At 37.3% G+C, this 22,725-nt stretch overlaps 2 protein-coding genes across 2 annotated transcripts in view; one reads left to right on the top strand and one right to left on the bottom strand.

The window, feature by feature from the left end:
* The window catches only part of bbs4 (Bardet-Biedl syndrome 4), a 28,019-nt gene extending 15,079 nt beyond the window's left edge, over window positions 1–12,940 (bottom strand). Inside the window, exons 1-7 of the mRNA XM_033986057.2 lie at window positions 12,862–12,940; window positions 11,066–11,108; window positions 6,061–6,140; window positions 5,505–5,568; window positions 4,730–4,841; window positions 1,740–1,812; window positions 126–179 (exon numbers count right to left, since the gene is read on the bottom strand). Coding sequence (XP_033841948.1) covers window positions 126–179; window positions 1,740–1,812; window positions 4,730–4,841; window positions 5,505–5,568; window positions 6,061–6,140; window positions 11,066–11,108; window positions 12,862–12,888 — 453 coding nt within the window. The 5' untranslated portion in view covers window positions 12,889–12,940. The remainder of the gene's footprint in view (window positions 1–125; window positions 180–1,739; window positions 1,813–4,729; window positions 4,842–5,504; window positions 5,569–6,060; window positions 6,141–11,065; window positions 11,109–12,861) is intronic.
* A 1,422-nt stretch (window positions 12,941–14,362) lies between these two features.
* plaat1l (phospholipase A and acyltransferase 1-like) lies at window positions 14,363–22,604 on the top strand. Its single transcript, XM_033989451.2, has 5 exons — window positions 14,363–14,422; window positions 15,867–15,996; window positions 18,625–18,713; window positions 21,084–21,248; window positions 22,201–22,604. The coding sequence occupies exons 1-5, from the start codon at window positions 14,414–14,416 to the stop codon at window positions 22,264–22,266; spliced, it is 459 nt and encodes a 152-aa protein (XP_033845342.1). The 5' UTR covers window positions 14,363–14,413; the 3' UTR covers window positions 22,267–22,604.
* The last annotated feature ends 121 nt before the right edge of the window (window positions 22,605–22,725 follow it).

The following is a 22,725-nucleotide window of genomic DNA, read 5'->3' as shown; positions in this document are numbered from 1 at the left end:
ACTAACTTCACCTTTCTGCTGTTGCCTCATATAAATCCTTACAATTTTAATAAAATGTTTAGTCAACTAATACAAATTTTGGTCAACTAAGCCTCCATCAACCAATTAATCGACTTAATACTCACATGTTTGAGGTCTTTTATGAAGAAGTAACACAATCCAAGATTATGGCAGATCTCCTGGAACATGGAAACAACAGGCAGGTTATGTAGACGCACAGTGTTTGAAAATCTATAAGCAAAACCTTTGTAAAACCTATAAAGTCTATTGGTAATACAGTACATGCAAAACATAATAAGCACATGTGTCTGAGGGACGTACACGAGCGACAAAAATCTGATCATTCTCTCATTTCTGGAGTTATCGGATTATTGAAATGATGAGAGTAACCTGATTTATTTCTTACTGTTTTGACAAGGAAAAATATGCACACAAAAAAAGACAAACTAATGTAAAAACTCTAAAAAAGTGATACAGTGACAATGTTATCAGGTATTTTTGATGATCAGATCAGATTTCAGTGTATTTCTGACTAGTTTTGATATTCATTTTCAAATTTTAGGAATAGAATCTCAGTTGAGTAAGAAAAATGCACTTTACATGTTATAAATGAACTCATAATATTGTAATCAGTCAAAAAAATGTTTTTCAAATTTCACATACAAAGTTCACATACACTAGTTTGGACATTTGACTACACAACCAGACAAATGTTTGGATTCTCATTCAGTGTTTTTTTCTTACCACTTTCTACATTTTTTATACAAGACATCAAATATATGTTGCAAGATATATGGAATTATGCAAAAAAAAAAAAAAAAACAAAAAAAAAAAAACAGTTAAAAATCTTAACAAAATATTATTTTATATTTAAAATAATTTAAGTATCCTCCCTTTGTTTTGTCGACCGCTCTGTAAACCCTTGGTCTTCTCTCATTGAGCTTCATGATTTTCACTTCACAGCTCTGCCATGTCAGGGTCAAGAAATGCCAAAAGTGCAAATCAGGGTTCAAAGGGGGATTATTTTTTATTTTATTTTATTATTTTTTTTTATCTAGAACAAGTTTTGTGTTATTTTGAATTTATTTTTTTCATTTACTACATTTGATATGTGTCAGTTCATAGTTTTGATGCCTTCACTGACAATCTACACTGTGAGTGATCATGAAAATAAAGAAGAAATATAATTTTAAAAGTATGTCCAAACTTTGACTGGTCGTATTTACTTATTGACTTATTTAAAAACTAGTCAAATCACTTAATACAAGATTTGTATTTATTTACTTTTAGATCTGGTCTGGTCTAGTCTGGTTTTACAGTGTACATGTTTTTCCTTTATTTCAATCATTTTAACAAGAATTTCCCAATGTAACACTTCCCCAGTAAGATTTTTTTATAGAATTTACCGACATCACTCAGACATGATTTAAAAAATGTGTGATATTCCTATAAGCTGATGCGAGTGGAAAAACATAAATTGTCAGACTTGTTTGTGAGACAGCGAGTGCCGCAGTGATCACACCGCGTTGCTCATTTGCATATGCATGTTTGTACGTTTCACATCCTCTGAAATGGAAGCACTAGACACAATGGTTTTGTATGAAAGCTCAAAGGAGATAAATCAACAATAGCACTCCCCCATAGACCATCTGTGTGTGAGAACCTGCATACTGAATGAGCTCGTAAAATGCTTGTGTATATACACTATAGTCTGGACTGAAGGAGGAAACATTAGTTACCCAGTCTTTATCGTTGAGCTTGGCCGCTTCATGGTAGAACTCAATGGCTGCTTTGTGTTTTCCCAGGAGAAATCTAAACAAACAATTCAGCTTTTGAATAGAGTTCATAAAATTATTCAAATATCAGCTAATGAAATGTTTGCTTCACAACAACCGAGATGTATTACTATAATGCCAAGAACACATTCATACATGTAAAGGTCCTATATTACACAGTGAGCTTTAAACCATGTTAGAATGCTGTTACCTCATCAAAAACATACCTGGAGTTGTGTTTTGTTCCATTTACACATAATTGAAATAGGCATATGACAATAATTACTATTTTGACTTATTCCGTAAATGATAGCTGGAGCAATATACTTTGGGGCTCAATATTTATCATGTGTATAGTTTGGAGATTATGGGGAGTGGGGAGATTTTTGTTATTTTTGTGCTGTTGTGAGCTGTTCTAGTTTGAAAAAGTAACTTCTATGGCTAATTATTGGTTCATTCTGTTGCAGCTCAGGCCTTTTAATGATTCTCTATATTTAAATATTTATTTACTGGAATTATTTTGCTTTATTGTTATTGTGTCAGTGGCATAAAGTAGATTCAATATTATCATTTATCGCAATATATCTCGCCCTTTAAAATGTGTTCAGGCCTAGTTTGAGTAATAATAGATTAGTAGACTGTCAACATCCCCAAAGATCAAAATGTTCTGTTCTACCTTGTGATGTCGTTAAGTAATAGTTTTAAGGTTAACAGCTGTTTTTAACCTAAATCGAGCTGCTATATACTACAATACACTAAAGTTACCATAAATTGTTGTCCTTTCTAAAAAAAAATTGTGTTGTAACTTTTGTTCAGTTGAGATTGTCATTGACAGTCTACAATATCTTCTGGTGCACAGAGAAGCAAATATGCTTCAAAGATGCTAAAACAATAGCTCTAGCTTCAAAATTAGGCACTTCTAGGACTGAAAAGATCCAAATAATATATGAATGTATGAAGTTTAAAAACATAGTGGAGTGCTTCCTGTATTGCCACTTAATGACATCACAAGGTGCAAGTAGTGTTTGAGAAAAGAACTAAATATGCATGTTTTGAGTGATAAACATTTGTGAATGAAACAAAACACAACTCCAGGTCTGCCACAATATGTTTGAATGAAGCCTCTTGAGCCCTTAGTGAAAAATAATTTCACCTCAGTTCATTTGTGCAGAACTTTAAGCCCGCCTTTGTTTCACGTTACACAGATGTTAACATAAACCAGGACAAAATATCTGGATTTTAACAAAACAAATTCTGCCAATTTTGACTTGTCCTCCAGCTCAGTTTCAGCCTGGAGGAATTGCAAAATATTGTGATATCATGTGAAACTAACTTATTTCAGAGGGGAGCAGGTGCCAAACACCTACAATTCCAAAATTCTCAGCCAATATTATAAAGTTAAGTACCCACTTTTTTTCATGCAATAAAGTCAAATTCGTCTAGTCCCAGTACAGATATATTGTAAAACCAGCTGTGTGCTGTCTGCATATAATTATAGAGCGTTTTATAGTCCACAAACCAGGCAGTAACACTGATTCGCTGTTAGCATGCAAAACTTCACTCTGACATCTGAAAGTTATAAAACATGCTTCAAGCGGTGCTATAAACAGGGGTGAATAATTAGGATGCGAGGAATGCATTGGGAAAGTGAGGAATCACTGAAAAGAGTTTAAAGAGGGGTAATAAGCAAAATTGATTTTCTTTTGCCTTAATGAAAAAAACAAGCCTGAAGAGGTTTTAGATGTCAACTATGTAACTATGTTGAGTAATATAGTGATCTCTCCTGAAGTAACAGAGCCTTTTAAACCTATTTGAACCCCCCTTACGGTTTGCAGTACAAGCCTGTAGCTGTGCCATACAGTAATTTCACTAGTAAGATGTAGACTGATTGTGTTGTGATAGGACTCTGAATGGGAATGAAACAAAGGGGGAACTCAAAGCATCAGAAATGAAACTGAAGTTTATGAAACATGTTAATACTGTGTTTTTGGTGACCATAGAATATTCAAAACAATAAAAGGTAACATGGTAATCTACATATGTTATGTGTTAGCAGTTAATGCTCCATAGACATGAAATACCTGTTTTAAAATCAACAAATTTTAATAAAATTTATTTTTTCCGATCAGGTTCTGCCACCTTCATCAGAAGCGTCACGTGACGCTGTTGTGACATGTCTGGTCAACTGATTTAAATAGATTTAGGTGCTATCTTCCTACCTGGAGCAGCAGGACGACAACACCAAAACATACACCCCAGCGACTAGGCCACAATCCCGCCAAGAGCAATTTAAGTCTGCACTCTCAGACTAGTTCATGGATTGGGACAATGGTAAGGTCACAGGCACAGAGGGCAACACGTCCCATCGTTGGATCAGGAAGGTCATCGAGATCCTGAAATGTCCACCAGACTCTATGTGGGGGTGTACCAACTTTCTCAGACCTGGGATACAGATCTGAAGAAGTCGGATGTCGTCCTACTGCTCCATAAAGGAAGACAGCGCCAAAATCTGTGCAAAGCTGTTGAGCAAAAACATCACAGCAACATCATGTGACCACTCTGAGGAAGGCAGGAGAGTGTAGCCAAAACTGTCAAAGTATGAAATGAATAGAGGTCAGTGCATAAGTATCTGAAGTAGAATTATGTATTTCATGTTTTAACAGTAAAAACAAGGTACAGTGCCTTTAACTGACACCTATGAAGAGCTTTAGAGTGTTATGAACTAATGTGAACACAATCTATACCACAGTCACTCAAATATTACTTTTCATATCATATCATGCAGCTAGTCTTCACAAACAGCCAAATGCCACCACTTTCTATTCAAACCCCCAAAAGTGGAGCCGTTTATCCCTTTAAAGATTAGTGTGAGGTCAGCTGCGGCTCTGGGGTGCTCCTTATCTCTCCCTCTCGTCGTGATGTCTTATGAGCTCTTATGAGGGCGGAGGACTCACAGCGACCGGGCCACTTGCTTGAGGTTGTCAGCGCTGGCAGGATTAAGGATGGCACAGCTCTGAAACAGCTCCAGGGACTGTTGGATCTTCCCCTCCAGACGCAAGATTAGGGCTGCAGCCAGAGAAGAGAGGGACAAGGCAAATGTGGAGAGGAGCGCACTTTAAAGGCACCGTCTGGGGGCCACCAGCAGTTACAGGGCACTTAACAACGTGAAAGTAGTGTTCCTGAGGATTGGGGAAGGATTTAAAGGGGGTCGTATTATGCAAATTTTGACATAGCTTTTGAACGTGGCATATTGTATCGCTTTGAAAACGTACACTGGTGCACTACGCATGGTATTAAACTTGTCTATCTCCATGGAGACAAGCAGATGACTCTATCAGGCCAAGTTAGAGGTCGTATCTGTGGATAGGCTCGCTCAAAGTAAGAATACATGTTTTTCAATAAAAGACATGTAATTTAATAAATGTAAGATAGATAGGTTTAATGCCATACTGTGAAATATTCCAGGCAAAGCACAACTCCATGGAGACTACCAAAAAGTTACATACTGCACCTTTATAGTCTTTACTAGTCTTTATGAGTATTTCAGTGCTTAAATGGTTTTTGCTACAAAGTTGTTAGTTATCTGTTAACATAAAGCCATCAATTGTGAAAATTATTGTGAAAATTGTGGAATACTAAAACCTAGAAGTTGTGAAGTAATTTTAGAATAAAAAATATGTCTCCATTAAAATATGTTAAATTAGTCCTAGTAAAGTGATAGAAGTATACCTTGTACATAGATGGCATATTCACACATTCCATTGGTTTCTTGTAGTTGCTCTTTGATAATGGTCTGCATAGAAAGAAAAAATGTATTACAAATATGAATTGGAAATATTATGAAGTGCAGTTCATACAGTATAGGTCACTCTACTAGTACTGTACATTCTAAATCACTCACTCACTATCACTTGGATTAGTTTGTTGCTCGTCGTTGGATTTTGACTGAAATGATATGGTATGAGTTGTTACGTCTTGCCGGGAGACACAACAACAATAACTTTTAAACTTCACTCCTATTTGCAGTCTGAAACACCTGGTTGTAATCAGGGCAGTGCTGTGTGATGTCACATAGTACTTGAAATTGCAGTAACCACGGGAGACAGCACAGTCTGCTGCCTCTGACCACAAAACTGCAAATTTACATAGTTTGCACAAAATTAAAAAAAAATGAACAGTAGTCAATCCTATTAAAACACAATTTACACAGTTTAGTCACAAAAAAGCTGATTAAATGTTTAGTCCCACTTTAAGTACCAAATGTAAATGTGTGTCGAATCCTTACCTTACAAGTCTCATAATCCTTGCGGATGTAATGTTGATGGATAAGCCAGTTCCTCCTCTCCACAATGGGCAGCTCTGGGGCTATGAGAGACAAAAAAAGTAACAATAAAGACATTTCTCATCCTCTTACTCCATAATACTGTTTAAAATGCCTGTTCGGTTCTAAAGAGAGTGACAAATCCCCTCTGCTTTCTCTTCCCACTTTTACTAAGTCTCTAAAACAGATGTAACACTTCAACTTTACAAATTTGAGCTAAAATGAAAGAAAGTCACAGGGGACAAGTTCTATTTGAGTTTGTTGGCAGTTTTTAATGAGGCACAGATGGTTGGGGCCAAAGGATTGTATTTACACTCTCATATAGTGTTTTTGACAGCTGACTCAACACAAACAAGACTAGAAATGGGCACGCTAGTTTCATGTGGCAGTCCATATAAAATACTTCATACTACTTAATACCAATAAGTACAACCAGTTCATCCATGTGTATCATGTGTGTAAATTACATTCAAAATAATAGGCCAAGAATTTTGCAGCTTGCGAGAACATTTCAAATCCAGCATTCAAGGAACCATGTTCATGATTTTTATTATAGAGTGGAACTAAACACTAATTCAAGTTTTTGCTTCTAAACTGTGTATATGGTGTTTGAATAGTATTGTATTACAGCCAGATGTTTCTGATTACAAACATCTGGCTGCAGAGTTTGGAGTTTGGATACCTGTTAGACCAATTACACTGTTCCTTATACCACAAGATCACAGACATGTGGCTGTGGGCGGAGTTTATGTGTTTAGTTCCACTTTAAATTTGATAAAATTATCTATCTGTGTCACCAGACATGAGGTAGATGAATCAATAATCACAGAATGAGCCTCATGAGTCTCTCATTGGGTTGCAAGTTTCAATGCTGAAATCTAGTTGATTTAAACCTAAAAGGACTCTCTCTGATCTGAACAGTCACTGCGTAAACCTCAGCACCTGCAACCAATCATTAAGCCGTGCTAGTGCAGCCTCTGCAGCTCAGTGAGTGAATTCTGGAGATTCTGAGCCAAGTATCGGAGCAAGGGGACAGGTTTTTTTCATCATAAAAATTATATGATGCTATATTTTGCTTGCAGAGCACATTCTTTTATTTACATTTATTGCAGCCTTTGTGATTTGATAACTGAGACCATTTAAATTGTACGCAGCTGTGAGATCTGAAGATCATGGTGTTTTCACGATACTAAAATCGACTAAACTCAGTTTCAATACTAATAAGCCTGATACTCAGTACCGATACCACAATAATAATAAAAAACACTTCTTATTTAGACAATACAATGTGATTTTCAACTATTTAAACCATAGTACTTTCTTTTATATTGCCATGTGGTCTTATATCTGTGTAATCCCTCAGTCGTAGGTTCCGTAGTGGTCCATGGGTGTATACTAGTCTATGTGTCTTATACTTGTTCTGATACAGCTCAAGATCATTCTAAAGCTTTCAACAAAGGTTCATTTCTGTCCTGTGAATGTGACTTTTTAGTTTTGATATTAGTTTTAATACCAATATTATTATTTTCAACACTTTTGACAAGCCTAGAAGATGGGTCATGCTGCTCCTGACAGGTTTAACTCCAGAGCCACTGAAGCTCATTTTGGGACACTTAAGTCTACTTTACCCTATACCATCTGGTCTAATGCTAAACTAACTGTGCTGTAGTATTGTGTTTTATCTCCTGTATCTGAAGCACACAGCCTCTGAGGGGCTCTTTCATGTAGCAGCACTAAAGTCTGGTGAGTTGACATCCTCTGCCTGTTACCAGGGCAACAGTGTCTCCTGTAGTGAAGTAGACACACAACTGTACTGATACTTGTACAGAGTATCACCATCAGAATCCAGGAGCAGACAGCTTAGACAGACAAACCTCAGTGTTAGCCTCTAGTCATGCTTCCCAGAGGAGCACAGCCATTCATTTCAGCCCCAAACAAACTTGATTCCAGTCGAAGCCAGAGTGATCCTGGTAATCCACTTATCCCACACCTACTACCTTCTACACTACAGCTATAAATAGGACTGTCTGAAGAGAAGGAGCTGCGGCAGCACTACCACTAATGGAGTGTGAGAATACAGTGGGGAGTACACTACAGACAGGACAAAAAGGATCTCTGGATTTTCTTTGGAGCAGTAACAGTAATACAACAACATTTAAGCAGCCTACTAGATTCATGATTCTTCTACTGGCAATAGAGTAATGTTGTCGTGATATAAAATAGGTTTAAACCAACTTGATTTCAGCAGTGAAACTGGAAACCCAAATGAAAGACTTATGTGAGGCTCACTTGGCTTTCTGATTGGATAATTGTCTTGAGAACCAAAACACCAATTTTGTTATATTTGATTTGAACATGTTTACCTCGTATCTGGGAGCTCAGATAGGTCATGCTTATGGAATTTTAAATCAAAATAATACAGTCTTTTACATACTGTCCCTGTAACAGAATTTGTATTTTTTTTCTAATGTTCAGCTCAATCTACAAACTACTTTTTAGTATTTCCTCACAGGCCAATACATCTTCTCTCAGTAAAAGCTAACTTATGTTTCTAATGTCAGCTCTCTAGAACCAACAACTCTCTCCAAATTCACTACGAGTGTGCATGAGCTCCGTGTGATTGCCTCGTCCAGATGTGGCAAAATGTCCCTATTTGCAGCCCCATAATCGGCTTCCCCCCGCTGAGATGCCACTGTAGTCTTGTCTCGTACTTTCAGCTTTGGCCCCGCGCTGCTCCGGTGGCACCAGCACAAAAAAACAGCAGATTTTGGAGAGCGGAGGAGCCGAGAAGAGCGCGAAGATTGAAGAAAGAAACCAGCGGGGGGTGCCCTAAATACGGCTCTGTAGAGAAGTGCAGGAAAAACATGGAGGAGGTTTCTCATTGTTGTGCTTGAGCATCAGGCTAATGCTAATGCTAAGATGACTCCATGCACGCTCCATCAGCTAAGAGGCAGAGGAGAGCGTGCTGAGATCAAAAGACACATGTGGAGAGTCTAATGGAAAGTAGGATTTCAATTATTTCTCAACTTTTCCCTAAAAAAAAGTTCTGTCTGGAATTCGTTACAAGATCGGACACATGGGATCCAAGAGTAAAAGTAGGGCAGGACAGTTTTGGAAATGTGATTTTAAAGTAAAGCCAACAATTTGTGTAATTAATTAATCAAGATTTAGTTCCCAGTGCACTTTTTTAAAACACATCCAAGAGCCTTTACATTTGATGTTAGACTGAAATATGAACTGCTAAACTACTGCAAGAATCCATTGCATTTCCACCTTTATCATCTAAAAAGACTGCAGTATTTGTAATAGTTTGACCACTGAAAAATGCAACTTGATTCTTTTGTGACATTAGGTATAACAGGGTTGTCAAACGTATGAAAAATCAGGTACTCATCAATACTAAAACTAGTATCAAAAGTAGATATTTGATTTGAACAAATATCGAAACAATAAAAAGTCACATTCACATCACATTAATGGTCTGAAAACTCACAAGAAAAAAAATAAATTTAAACAACACATTTTCAGGAGCCTCTGATCAATACAAATGCTCATGGTCCTGTTTAGGTGCTTGATTTTAAACAAGAGCTGAGAGTAAGTAACTAAAACATGTGGCTAATGCTAGCTAGCTGGTGACTGAAATTTGATCTGTGAGAGATTTGTTTAAAAGCACAAATCAGCTCACCTGTTGTAGTTCCAAGTAATTCAGTTCCTTTTGGTCAGATTTTGCTAAAACAAAGCTCAGATTAAAGTCTAACTTGAGTAATGGAGCTTCAGACAGAGCAGAGCCTACAGTTAGCGTCACCTCTCCAGGAATGTTGATGACATCAGCTGCAACATATCAATAGTTAAAAATACAGGTAGCTAAAGCTAATCTAAGATATGTGTTGCCCATCAGGGACAAATAAAGTGACATAGATTGATTGACTGATGTGTGGTTTATACTGACCAAGTGCAAAAATGTCACTATACATGATTTGACCCATTTAATCCAATACTAAAACAAAACTAAAAAGATATAGTAAAGTATTTACTATATACAGGAGATACAGTATGTCAAAGAACTGATAAAGTACAATAGATATATTTGGAGCAAAATTTAAATGTCAAGTATAAAACTATGTTTTAAAAGATGCAAAAAGGCACACTGTGAATACAATTAAAACAAACAAACAAAGGGGATAGTTCTGCTATTTTGTTTTTGGACATCAAACAAAATATTCACAGGTATGTACAAGTTAAAATGTGCAGGGCGGGGGTGGGAGCTCCCTTAGGGATTGGATGAGGAGCTCAATCACAAAGGAGAAGCTCAGAGTAGAGCCGCTGCTCCTCCACATGGAGAGAAGCCAGCTGAGGTGGCTCAGGCATCTGTTCCAGATGCCTCCCGGACACCATCCTGGGGAGTTGTTCAGGGCTCGTCCCACTGGGAGGCCCCGGGAAAGGATGCGCTGGAGAGACTGTGTCTCTTGGCTGGCCTGGGAATGCCTCGGGATTACCCGGAAAGACCTGAATTAAGTGTGTGTGGTGAGGGAAGTCTGGACCTCCCTGCTCAGACTGCTGCCTCCATGACAAATCCCCAGATAATGTGGAAGAAAATAAATGGATTTTAGAACATTTCTGACAGCTGGCCTTCAATCACCTGAATACTGGTATCAGGATAATGCAAATAAATTATAAAAAATAAATATATATATTAAAATAAAATAAATAAAAACATGTATTGTATTGTAAAACATGTAATTATACTTTTGTCAAAATCACTCATCCTTAATTTAGTCCTTGACAGTATAAGCTGCTAAAAAGGGTGATTGAGTTCATCATGACTGGATCCTCCATTAACAAAGAGCTTGTGCGACCTCTGCAGGACAAACTCTGAAATGTCTGGATTTTCATATATTTTGGCCTTTGTGCAGAATTTTAAAGATATATTTACACATAATATTCTAGTGTTGAGTAGTCTTTATCTTACCTTTTGGTGCACGCCTTTTCTTCGGCTCAGCAGTAACAGGAGGCTATAGAAAGTACAAACATCACGGGTTACATTAGTGAACCACAACAACAGATTAATGTTCAGGATTCTGGATTCTCGGTCAATGGAGTCTTAGTCAATCAAAATGTGTATTAGTCAACCAATTCTTTTATTTAGATAGTAAGAATTTATATGAGACAACAGCAGAAAGAGGAAGTTATGGCATCATTTAGCTGAAGATTTGGTATATTTTGTTATTTATGTGTAAAAAGGAAGATTAATCTCGTGATTCACAAGTTGAATCTGTCTTCATACAAATACATTGTTTCCTAGTACTTTATAAGCATAAATAGTTGTTTTGCATGAACTCCCATGCAGGTGTAGTCTTGTGAGTGCAGTTTACGTCAGATATATACAGATACAATTATTATGACACTGATACTTCAGATTACAAAAGTGTCCTAGGCTTTGCCAAGCAAGACAAGCACACATAGAATTCTGAAGAAGGTACTCCAATTTATGTTTACATTACAAAATATCTGTACTTGAATACAGTAATAATTGAAATCACAATTACAAATGCTACTAATTGCTCAGCCCTATAGTTCCAAGCCAGATCTCTGACACGCTGAGGTGATATTAGGAAACATAAAAATAAAAACAAAAGTGACAACTGCAGGCCTACTCCTATTATCTAGGACAGGGGTGGGAAAAGTTTTTGACACACGCGCCACAATGGGTTCTAAAATTTGACAAAGGGCCGGGCAAGGATATATATGTATATATTACATTAGAGATTTGGCCTGTAACATGTAGCAAAGCATGAATATGCAAGGCTCATACAAACTGTTTACCAAATGCATTAATTAAATTAATAATTAATTTACTAAATTTCAATTAAATAAACACAGCAGAAACACTCACATTCAGTTTTATCAAGTGCCAAAAGATCAACAACTTGTTGAAAAGGTAAATTGAAAAAGGTTTACCCTTAGCTATTTTAATATAATTTGGTCACGTTCGGCGGGCCAGATTAATAAACCCAAAGGGCCGTAGGTGGCCCCCGGGCCATAGTTTGCCAATGTCTGATCTAGGATCATACATAATTTTAATTTCAACAACAAACTTTTATAATGTAAAAGTTTGATTATGTAAAAATATTGTATTTTTTTAATCCAATTATCCAATCAGAAAACAGTGTGAACGCCTCACTGTGGGTTGCCAGATCCTACGACTAAAACCAGTTCGCAGTAATTTCACATCACATGAAAGGAATAACATTAATATCACTTCTTTCTGGTTGGATTATATTATGATGTGCTCTTTTGTCATCACAAACTCTCTGACAGTGTGTTTTAAGAGATAAACATTTACATTCATAGTTTTATAGCGGCTTATCGATCTATCTGGTCACACTAGATACACACACTTACATTTGTGCTTATACGCATTTTTAAAACAGTAGAAGCGCAGCTGTTTTACTTTGCTTGTTTTGATGTCAACAGGTCCATTGGCAATATAATTTAGGATGTGGCCCTAATTTTGCCTTTGCACAATGCTGCAGGAGCCACACCACACGCTGTCCATGGACAGCGTGAAGGTTAATCAACTTATCAGCTACTTAGACAGCTTTAGCATAGGAGCTAGCGCAACAACACGGTACGGCTCTCTACGGTTATGTATGTTCACACCAACGTAACAGGTACACCCTGTTGTGCTGCTGCATGTCCCCGAGCTGCGTCTGCACCTAACAGTCTGTTTTATCCGCAGAAAAGAGGTTTTAGCAGCGCACTCACCGCCGCGCTCTTCTCCTCGTCCGCCATCTTGGAACAGAAGCGACAACACTGTGGCGGTTTCCATGGAGACGGAGGAATCAGCGCTGACGATGGAGACGCAACAGCTATTTTTATTACATTTTAGATCATATTACGCTTTCTGATCAATGTTATAATGTTGTTTCCTCATCACACACAGACCTGGAGTTGTGTTTTGTTTCATTCACACATGTTTAACACACAAATCCTGCATATTTAGAAAGAAATATTTAGAAATGGTGATAGTACAATGCCTAGTATTGTCCATAGACTGTAGAGTAAACATTTATGCAGTGTACTATGGTATTTTCATAAACATAGCCTATAGAAGTAAGTATAGCCTATTTAAGTGGCAATCGGTGCTTTTTTGACCAGAAGAGGCAATGATATTTATATGCTACTCCAAAAACTGTATGAAATAAAACAATTAAAATAGGCCTATAGATTCTTGTACCACAGTAGTCTCAGCAGCATAGGAAACACTGCATGTAAACCTAATCTCTTGTCCCTCCCTGTAGACCAGACCTATGCCATGTGGGTAGTATTTTGCCTAGTGATCACATGATGGGCGAACACTCAGGCCACTACGCCCTAAGCCGATAAGGGAAATTATTAAGACAGGGCAGCCCCAGCATTTTTCAGATGATGAATTCACCAGGTGTTTCCTCCACAGAGGCTTTGAAAGAGGAACTGCTTCAAAATGATAGACGCCTAGCTAAATGTACTCAGATGATCTCACAGCCAGAAGGTCCTGGGTTCGACTCCTGGGAGGCTTGGGGAGTTTTCATGTTCTCCCCGTGTCTGCATCAGTTCTCAGGTGCTCAGGTTCTATGCACACGTACAGCGTATTTTATTGTATTGTCTTTACCCGTCTCCATACAGTATATCTTTTTCTAAATGGTATTGTTAAAAGCATGAGCTGTAACAAATAAACAGCAGAATAAAATACTTAAGTTTAGTATTTATAATAAGTAGGCTAATTGAAGCTAGCCTATTTGTTCGACCCTTTATTATGAACGATAGATGGAACAATGATTTTGGGGGGCAATATTTATCGTGGGTACCTTTTTCTTTGTTATTTTTTGCCACAAGATAAGATTTGAGCTGTAGAAGGTTGAATATTGAACTTGTCACAAAATAACTAATGAAGTGTTGTATTCGGCTATTTATGTATTGCAGCTCATATTTTTATATTGTACATTTAGAATACTTTTTGGAGGATAATTCTGCTTTATGGTTTGGTTTCAATATTATTGCTTATTGTCTATATACATATCATAAACATTGAGAGGTAAAAAATATTGTTCCATCAGCTTTCATTTGTTAGTAACTGTAATCTGTCATCACACCTGGGGAACTTTGTCATAGTAGGTTCTGGTAATTGATGTTAAGTAAGCACAGTGAACAGTAGATAAGTCTGGAGGAACAGGTCTGTGGGCAGGGTTTTGGGGTCGCTCTTGTGGAACTGCAGCTCTGATACAGTCCAGCTGCTGTCTGCTCAAGCTTCAGTGCACAGGAACACCCCGGACTCTACATGGGGATCGTAAGTGACTTTAAATCTTCTACTCTATCTAATAATATTATCATGAGAAATATCTTGAATGTCAGTGATGAGATGAAAAGAGTAAAGGATGGAAATATCTACTTGTGGTGAAGAGGAGGAGATGGAGAGACTGAGGAGGCTGGGGGTCCTTGGGAGGCGGTGGAGGAGGGTTGTAGGTCAAAGGATGAGAAGGATGAGGAGAAAGTGCATTTATATGAACTGCATTAAAAGAAAAGGATAAGGGTTGTTTTTGGCTCATAGTGACAGATCAAGGTGTAAATGTAGGAGAACAAGGTGTAAATGTAAGTGCTACTTGTATAACAGTAACAACAGCTTCTCCCCTAGTCCCTATTTAGTCAGATTATCTAATGGCTTTCAAATCTTTAGCATCTGTGTGGTACATTTAAAGGAACTGTACATAGCCTGCTCTCTTACTGTTTTAAAAATGGTATTACAATCACAACTGAACTTGTTTTGCCAGTGCTTTAACCTGCAGATAGCGGAGCATACAAGTTTTTCTCATTCTCAGTGTATGAACAGGCCTCATGTGAAAGCTCAGAACCTCCAGTATTTACTCACTGAGCTGCAGAGGCTGCACTAGCACTGATTTATCATTGGCTGCAGCTACTGGGATTTACATAGTGATGATTCAGATCAGAGAGAGTCATTTTAGGCTTAAAGCTACTGGAATCCAGCACTGAAACTGGAAAACGCACCAAAACACCAAATTATAACATAAATAAATGTGACGTCATGTCCAATGTTTTTGTAATTAAGAATAAATCAGCATTACAAGTATTATCAGTAAAAAGTATATTTGATTTGAATATTTACCTTGTATCTGAAGACACAGATAGTACGTCAAGTTTATGAAATTTAAAATAAAAACCTTTCATACAATCCCATTAAATATATAAGCAAGTATTTGTGTCATAAAAATGTTCCCGTCTGACTGGGGAGTATCTGTTCTTTAGAAGGATCGTAAAAAATCACAAAATGTAGCACCAGTCTCTAGTTCCTCCTCTGTGCGAACATGTGTCAAAAGCTGGTTATTAGGAAGTCCAAAACCTTCTTCGTCTTCCTGGTTGAATTTTAGGGTTCAGTCAATTACCATACATACCCAGCTTGTCCAAAACAATTCTTAAAGTGGAACTAAACACTAAATCTACTTTTTGCCACTTAACTGTGTATATGGTGTTTTAATAGTTGTGTATATTGTTCCTAGTCATTTTTTTAGCATTTTGAGTGCAAACTAGGTACATAACCTGAGTGTTTGCCGGCTCCAGTGGCCACTTCAATGTCAAGTACTATGTGACATCACACAGAACTGCCCTGATTACAGCCAGGTGTTTAGCAACTCTATTTCAAATGTGGTTATGATGGAGTATTTAGTCCCACTTAAAGCATTACTTGACTAAAACACTGTGTTGTGTCTCTGTTACAGAAGAACTCCCACCCCACAGTGTACCCCGGTGACATCATCGAGTACCCGAGGAACAAATACTTCTCCCATTTTGGAGTGTACTACGGGGAGAAGGACGGAGTACCCTATGTAGCCCACCTCACCTCTCGTGGTCAGTCACAAACACACTCTTTATAACATTTAAATGAACTATCCTGGACTGACATGGTAAAGATGATGTGCCAAGCTTGGTTCTTTTTCAAATTTTGCTAGACAGATATTTTATGAGCTTTAGGACCACGTTACAATGATATACCTGGAGTTGTGCTTGTCCTGTATGTTGTGGTCATCCCCTTCTTGAGAGCATAGAATGTTCTGTTGCGCTTTGTGGTAATTCAAAAAATGCTTCACTGTGTTTTTAAAGTATTTTTACCAAGCACTGAAGGCTTTTAAGGCTTGATCAAATGTAGAGAGCAAATTTCCCTACGGACACAATTAGATATACCTTTTTCTTGGCAAGGCAAGTTTATTTGTACAGCACAATTCGTACACCAGGTAATTCAAAGTGCTTTACAGAATAAGAAACATTAAAATCACAATACAACAAATCAAAACAAATAATCACAAATAATCATCATAAAATTAACATTAAAAGAGAGAAGTGCAGAATAAAAATCTTCCAGTCACATGCAAAGCTAAATAAAACTGTTGAACTGTGTGAAGTACTTCCTGGTTCTAGTCTTGCCAAACCTTAACCTTCCAGTTAAAAGGCAGATGCTTAACCCACTGCACCACTGTCATTGAAAGTAAGCACAGACTGGCAGACTTCACAGATGCAGAATCAGACTCTTCACATTATAAAACCCTCAAATGCCTCTTCTCTTCTTCATTCTCTCTGAGCTCGCAGCACTCACAGCATCACAGAAACTGTCAGCTCAATAATTCACTATTACAGAGTCTGACTGAGCAAACGTCATGTGAAAAATAGATGTGGTTTGTGAGAAGAGTCTATTGCAAAATGCTGAAGTGAAGAATCAAAGGGGGAGCTGTGTGAGGCGAGCGTTCTTCCTACAAAGACAATCACATGTGATCACAAGAGAATATGTTTAGCTTTAGCTCTGTGTCTGACCGTAGCTGTGGTCAACAGGCTGGAATAGACCACAGATGTGAGTGATGGGGTCAGGATGAGCTTATGGTTGTGTATGTGTGTACATGAACTGAATGTTTTAGGTGAGATGTGTTGTATTAGATGTATGTACCATATGTTTACGGGTATTTCATGCACCTGCACCAAACTGTTACTCTTACTTAACATCAGCATGTCCAGGGACAGGTGGAAATCAGTATTTTAACCTGGCACCATACATCTTTCGTGTTTTTTAAAGTGCACTGTCTCTGTCCAAATAAAAGCATACCATACATAAGCAAGGTACTACAGCCCAATCCTTTATTTTGGGTTGCAACCAATAGTAGTCTAAATGTAGCTGTAGTTTTTGACCAAATATCGTGCATTTAAAATATATTTACAACCCATTTTGAGCTATTTTTTTACTTTAAAGGTCCTGTATGACACAAAATTGACTCGTGCAACCTTTAAGCCATGTGTAATGTTGTTACCGCCTCAAAAACATACTTACAGTTGTGTTTTGTTGCTTTTACACATATTTGTTTAACCCTGCATTATTAGTCTGTGTACATCTGCAAATCTCAAAGTGCTTTGTTCCACTTTGTGATGTCAAGTAGTGGTAGTTTTCAAGTGAACAGCTACATTTTACCTTTAGTTCAGTAGAGATTGGCAATTCCAATTATCCAAATGATTCTAGTGAAGGTGCGTGGAGTTTAAAAACACAGAGGAGCACTTCCTGTATGACCACACAAACACAACTCCAGGTATGTTTGTGATGAGGAAACAACATCACAACACAGATCAGAAAAGAGTGTAATCTGAACCCTTTAAGTAATACATGTTAGGGCTGCAAGATTAATCACAAAGGCTGCAATTTTTGAAGTATAATAAATTCTGCATATAAACTGCTAACACTGCAGTTTTGATCTGTACAAATATGTTCTGAAATGTGATTCTTGTATTACTTTGTCAGATCATATTTCAGTCTTTTTGTGTTTAGAATATGAACTGAAACAGAATCCTATTATTATTAAAACATAAATCACAAATCTAATCACAGTTTCCCTTACGCCAATAACTGATTTTATGTATTTATCTTTTAGTCATATGAAAAGTTTGACTTGGAGACATGGAGTGGAGTGATTTATTCATGTTGTATGTGAAGGTGTGTAAAAACATTTCCTAAGCAGTGAACTACATGTGATTCTACAGAGTTTGGTGCAGTACAGTGTTTAAATATTGTTAATCTATACTCAATATGAAATAGAATCGTGCACAGTGGAGGTAGGACAGTGGTGACAAAAGCAAATAAAGTGAGACTAAAGACTTCTTGAGACTAAAGAGTTCTTGGAGGTGGAGCCTATTTCAGTGTTAATCTATGTATAGACTTTGAAATAGTTCTGCTCTCCTAGTCTCATGGTGACAGTCAAAATGCAAATGATGCAAAATGATTGTGCATGTGCGTCTGTGTGGGTTTAGCCTCGTTCTAGTCCAGAGGTGCTAAGAAAATCAATCAAATGAGGCGGTGGTATGAAAGGTCTCTAGACAATACTACTAGACTCTAGACAAAAAACAGTTTATCTTGAGGGGAAATTCTCAACTCATATTTACATTTGTTTCAGAATTATTTTTGTTTTTTATTAATTTCAAATCTTCTTTATCATTTGTGTCCAGATTCAGACTCCAGACTGGTGCTGTTCGGCCGTGCTCTAAGGTCAGAGGTCAAACTGGATCCACTTCTACTGCTCGGGAAGAACTACAAGGTATTAGCACTCAGAGCAAGGAGATACCCCTGTGTTAAAGTACTGTACATAGTTTTACGTTTGTGTAATTCCTCAGTTGTCCAGGTCTGATCCATAGTAAAAGCCAAAGCTAAATCTGTCAACTGGACAAAACGTTGTAGGAGTAAAGACGTTTCGCTGCTCATCCAAGCCACTTTCTCAGTTCTGGTCAGATTGCTGGTGGACACTGCCTTATATCTGTCTTAACTTTGGCTTTTACTACATGTTTTTACAGAAAAAAATCACTTTACACTTTTTGAGAGCTTATGAAATACACTTTGTTAAAGGGCCAACATCATGCTATTTTTGAATCTATGTTATAATGTTCATCAAAAACATACCTAGAGTTGTGTTTTGTTTCATATATGTTCTTCTCTCACACAGAAAACACTCTGTTCCACCTTGTGATGTCATGTGGTAATACAGGAAGTGCTGCACTGTAATTTTAAACCCCATACACCTTCACTTTAATCTCTACTAAACAAAAGGTTAAAGGTAGCTGTTAACTTGCAAACTACTACTACATGACTAAAAATAAAAGGTTACTTAAGTAAAACACAACTCCAGGTATGTTTTTGATGAGGTAACAGCTTTATAACATGGCTCACAAGAATCCATGTGTAATATAGAACCTTTACGTTTGTCTAGTTTTCTGATCTGAAGGTTGCCGGTTCAAATCCAGCTCCCACTGGTGTACACTGTCATTGCGTCCTTGGGCAACCCACCTCGCCCCAAGAAATGTATATATGATTGTGTGAGTGGTTCCTTGATGTTTAGTGCTTTAAGTGTCCATTGAAGACAGACAAATGCTCTATAAATATATGACAACTTTACTATTTAAATAATAATTTGATCAACAATGAGCTTCAAACTTCAATTCAGTTCAATAAAGTAGTGGATTAGAAAGTACTCGAGCCTACCCTTAAATGCAATGTAGTAAATGTAAAAGTATTCACTGTGAAATACCTGCGATTTGACTTCATTTTAGTACTTAAACAGTTTGCAATGGTCCAAAGTTATAGTTTATAAGCAGTTTTTTTTTTACAATTTTCAGAGGCCGTGACGGTAAAGCTAACAACAATTAGCATGCTAATGGACACTTCCTGATTATTAGACAATAAAACGCGTTATAATTAGACGCACACAACGCACAACGGACATATTTTGATCTTAAGAACTGCTTATACAATATATCTGTACTGGGGAGGTGACAAATTCTGCTCAAATACATGGAAAAAATTGGCACCGGCCCTTTAAGGATATCAGCGTTTTTCATTAATAGTATTGATAATAGTGACAGTTGGTTGTAAATTGCATCCAGGAGCATAATTGCAGATGGAGAGCTGTGGTTTGTATAAGAGACATGTTTATGAGAAGTGCTTGGCTCCACTAACTCCTTATGTAAATCTTGTGTTCAAATGACGTGTGCTACAGTCTCGCCTGTTTGAGTTAATATAGTGTTCACAGTGATAGACAAATAACTTTCTGTCAGTTTTTATTTGCTGGTCTCCATCTCAGTATCATAGACTGTTTAGAAGGTCTGCGTAGAGGTTTCTTCATTACTGTTTTAAAGGCTGGGTGATATGCCAAAAAAGTAATCAAAACATTTTTTGTTAATATTGAATGATCTTGATTGTCAGTTTTCAGTAAAATGAACATAAAATAGGAACTGTGTGTAATCTATGCTCTTACCGTTTTAGAAAAGATACTATAATATCAACTGAACCTGTGTTGCCAGAGCCTTAACCTGCAGATAGAGGACACAAAGTTTTCTTCTCATTCTCAGTATAAGGTACTGACTGATTAATGATTGTCTCCAGGTATTGGGGTTTAAGTTGTAAGGATTCAGATCTGAGAAAGTCTTTTTATGTTTAAACCAACTGGATTTCAGCATTGAAACTGGCAACCCAAATGAGAGACTCGTGTGAGACTCATTCTGCTTTGTGATTACCGTCTTGACAATTCATATTCAATGTTTTTGTAAGAAGACTTTTGATTTGAACATGAGTACCTCGTATTTGGGGACACAGGTAAGACATATTTATAGTATTTGAAATCAAAATCTCACATGCAATTCCTTTAACACAAAAAACAGAGAAATTTCCTCTTCTGAAGTCTTCCGTCTGCTCTAAATCACATGTTTTTACTGATAGAGGATTGGATGTAGATCTCTGCATTAAAAAGACACAAACTGATCACTGAGGATTGGAAATAATTTCACACTTCAAAACTTTACATAGGAAATAAGGTGGGGCATAGGTGGGAGGTGTATTATATTTTGCTATTTACAGTGTTATAGCTTCACAAGACCAAAACTTACAGTAAAATGTCCCCTCACATATTAACCTGCAGGTGAGCAACATGCTGGATGACTCGTTCCCGGCCCGAGACTTCCATACTGTGGTGAAACCGGCCATCGATGATCTGATTGGACGAGAGCTGACCTTTGACATCCTGTACCACAACAGTGAGCACCAGGCCACGCTGCTGCGGTACGGGGTCAAGAAGTCCCAGCAGGTCTGTGCAGTCTGAAACCCGGGTTATAGGTCGACTGTGATATGTTATTAAAGACGATGTGATTCCACTGGTACAAATGTGTAACTTTCATAAACACAGATGTAATGGAAACTTTAAAAATATGAATCACTTTGTGCTCATGTGTTTACGCTGATTAGCCTCCACCGTGCATGTTTGGCTTAAAGGTGCACTGTGGAGCTTTTCTGGTGGAGCGTTTGCCATCAGCTTGTCTCCATGGAGCTGTCATTGCTTTGCCTGAAATGTTCCACAGTATATAGCTTCATGGAGATAAGCAGGTGACATCGCTAGTCCAAGTTACATATCAGATCTGTGGAGAGGTGACCCTGCTCACAGTATGAATGTGTTTTATGCAATAAAATGCTTCTAATTGGAACAAAAATCATCTATCGCTATCCATCCATCCATCATCTGTCTGTCTGTCTATCATCTATCTATTTATCCATCCATCCATCTATCATCTATCTATCTATCTATCTGTGTGTTTGTCTGTCTGTCCATCTGTCCGTCTCTCTATCTATCCATCCATCCATCGTCTGTCTGTCCGTCTATCATCTATTTATCTATCATCTATGTATGTCTATTTATTCATCCATCATCTATTTATCTGTCTGTCTGTCCATCTATCATCTATTTATCTATCCATCTATCTATCTATTTATAAATATATTTCTTACTTCTATATTTCTATTTATCTGTCCTTTACTTATTGACTTTATGCTCTAGTCGGTCACTTTGGTTCAATACATTTAGTTGTTTTGCGTTGACAGTGTAGTACCAGTTTTTTATGTGGATTTTTATAGTTTAAAAGCAGCTCCATCCAAATCATTATCACCTTCATGTCATTCTTTATCCATCAGAGCTATGTCTTTACCTTGTGTTTGTGCATTCTGCCTGATCCATTCTAACACCGTGTAAATATTTTGTGTGACAGATTGAGAAGATCTACGAGCACATCATGCCCTCGTGGAAGAAAGCGTTTGAAGACAAGACGCTGTGAAGATGCACCACCACCAGAGAGCTGTTAAAACCAAAAGAACTTGTAGTTTCACATTGTACCACATTTTATATTTTAATGCCAGGATATACAAAGTCATGTTTTTGTTAACTGCGTTAAATATGAACTAGTGTATTGGTACAAGATAGTTGTATGTAATAAGAAAGCTTTAAAGTTACTGATGCTAACTATCCTTAATCATTATTTTGCTAGTCTTAAAGCACTGTGTAACTTCTTAGCCAAAAATAGACTACAATAACTTTTTGTTGCTTTATTTGTTTTGGCGTTTTCCCCAAATTAGCTCAAAACGTCTCAGAGCTTACCATCTAGCGTCATGACCGACTTCTGTGTTCTTGAGAAAAGTTATGGATCTTTTAATAAACTCCTTTTTACCTATTGTATTTTCTGAATATCTGTCTTTTAGTGACTTGTACAGTAAATAATATATACAAGATGGGTTAA

The sequence above is a fragment of the Periophthalmus magnuspinnatus genome, chromosome 3, assembly GCF_009829125.3.
Source record: "Periophthalmus magnuspinnatus isolate fPerMag1 chromosome 3, fPerMag1.2.pri, whole genome shotgun sequence".
Lineage (NCBI taxonomy): Eukaryota > Metazoa > Chordata > Actinopteri > Gobiiformes > Gobiidae > Periophthalmus > Periophthalmus magnuspinnatus.
This window is presented reverse-complemented; position numbering and strand designations above follow the sequence as displayed.

Bases quoted from the DNA above. Each gene is read 5' to 3' on its own strand.
- plaat1l (XM_033989451.2), top strand. The intron at 18,714-21,083 runs GTATTAGCACTC...ATTAACCTGCAG, and splicing joins TGCTCGGGAAGAACTACAAG to GTGAGCAACATGCTGGATGA. The intron at 21,249-22,200 runs GTCTGTGCAGTC...TTTGTGTGACAG, and splicing joins GGGTCAAGAAGTCCCAGCAG to ATTGAGAAGATCTACGAGCA.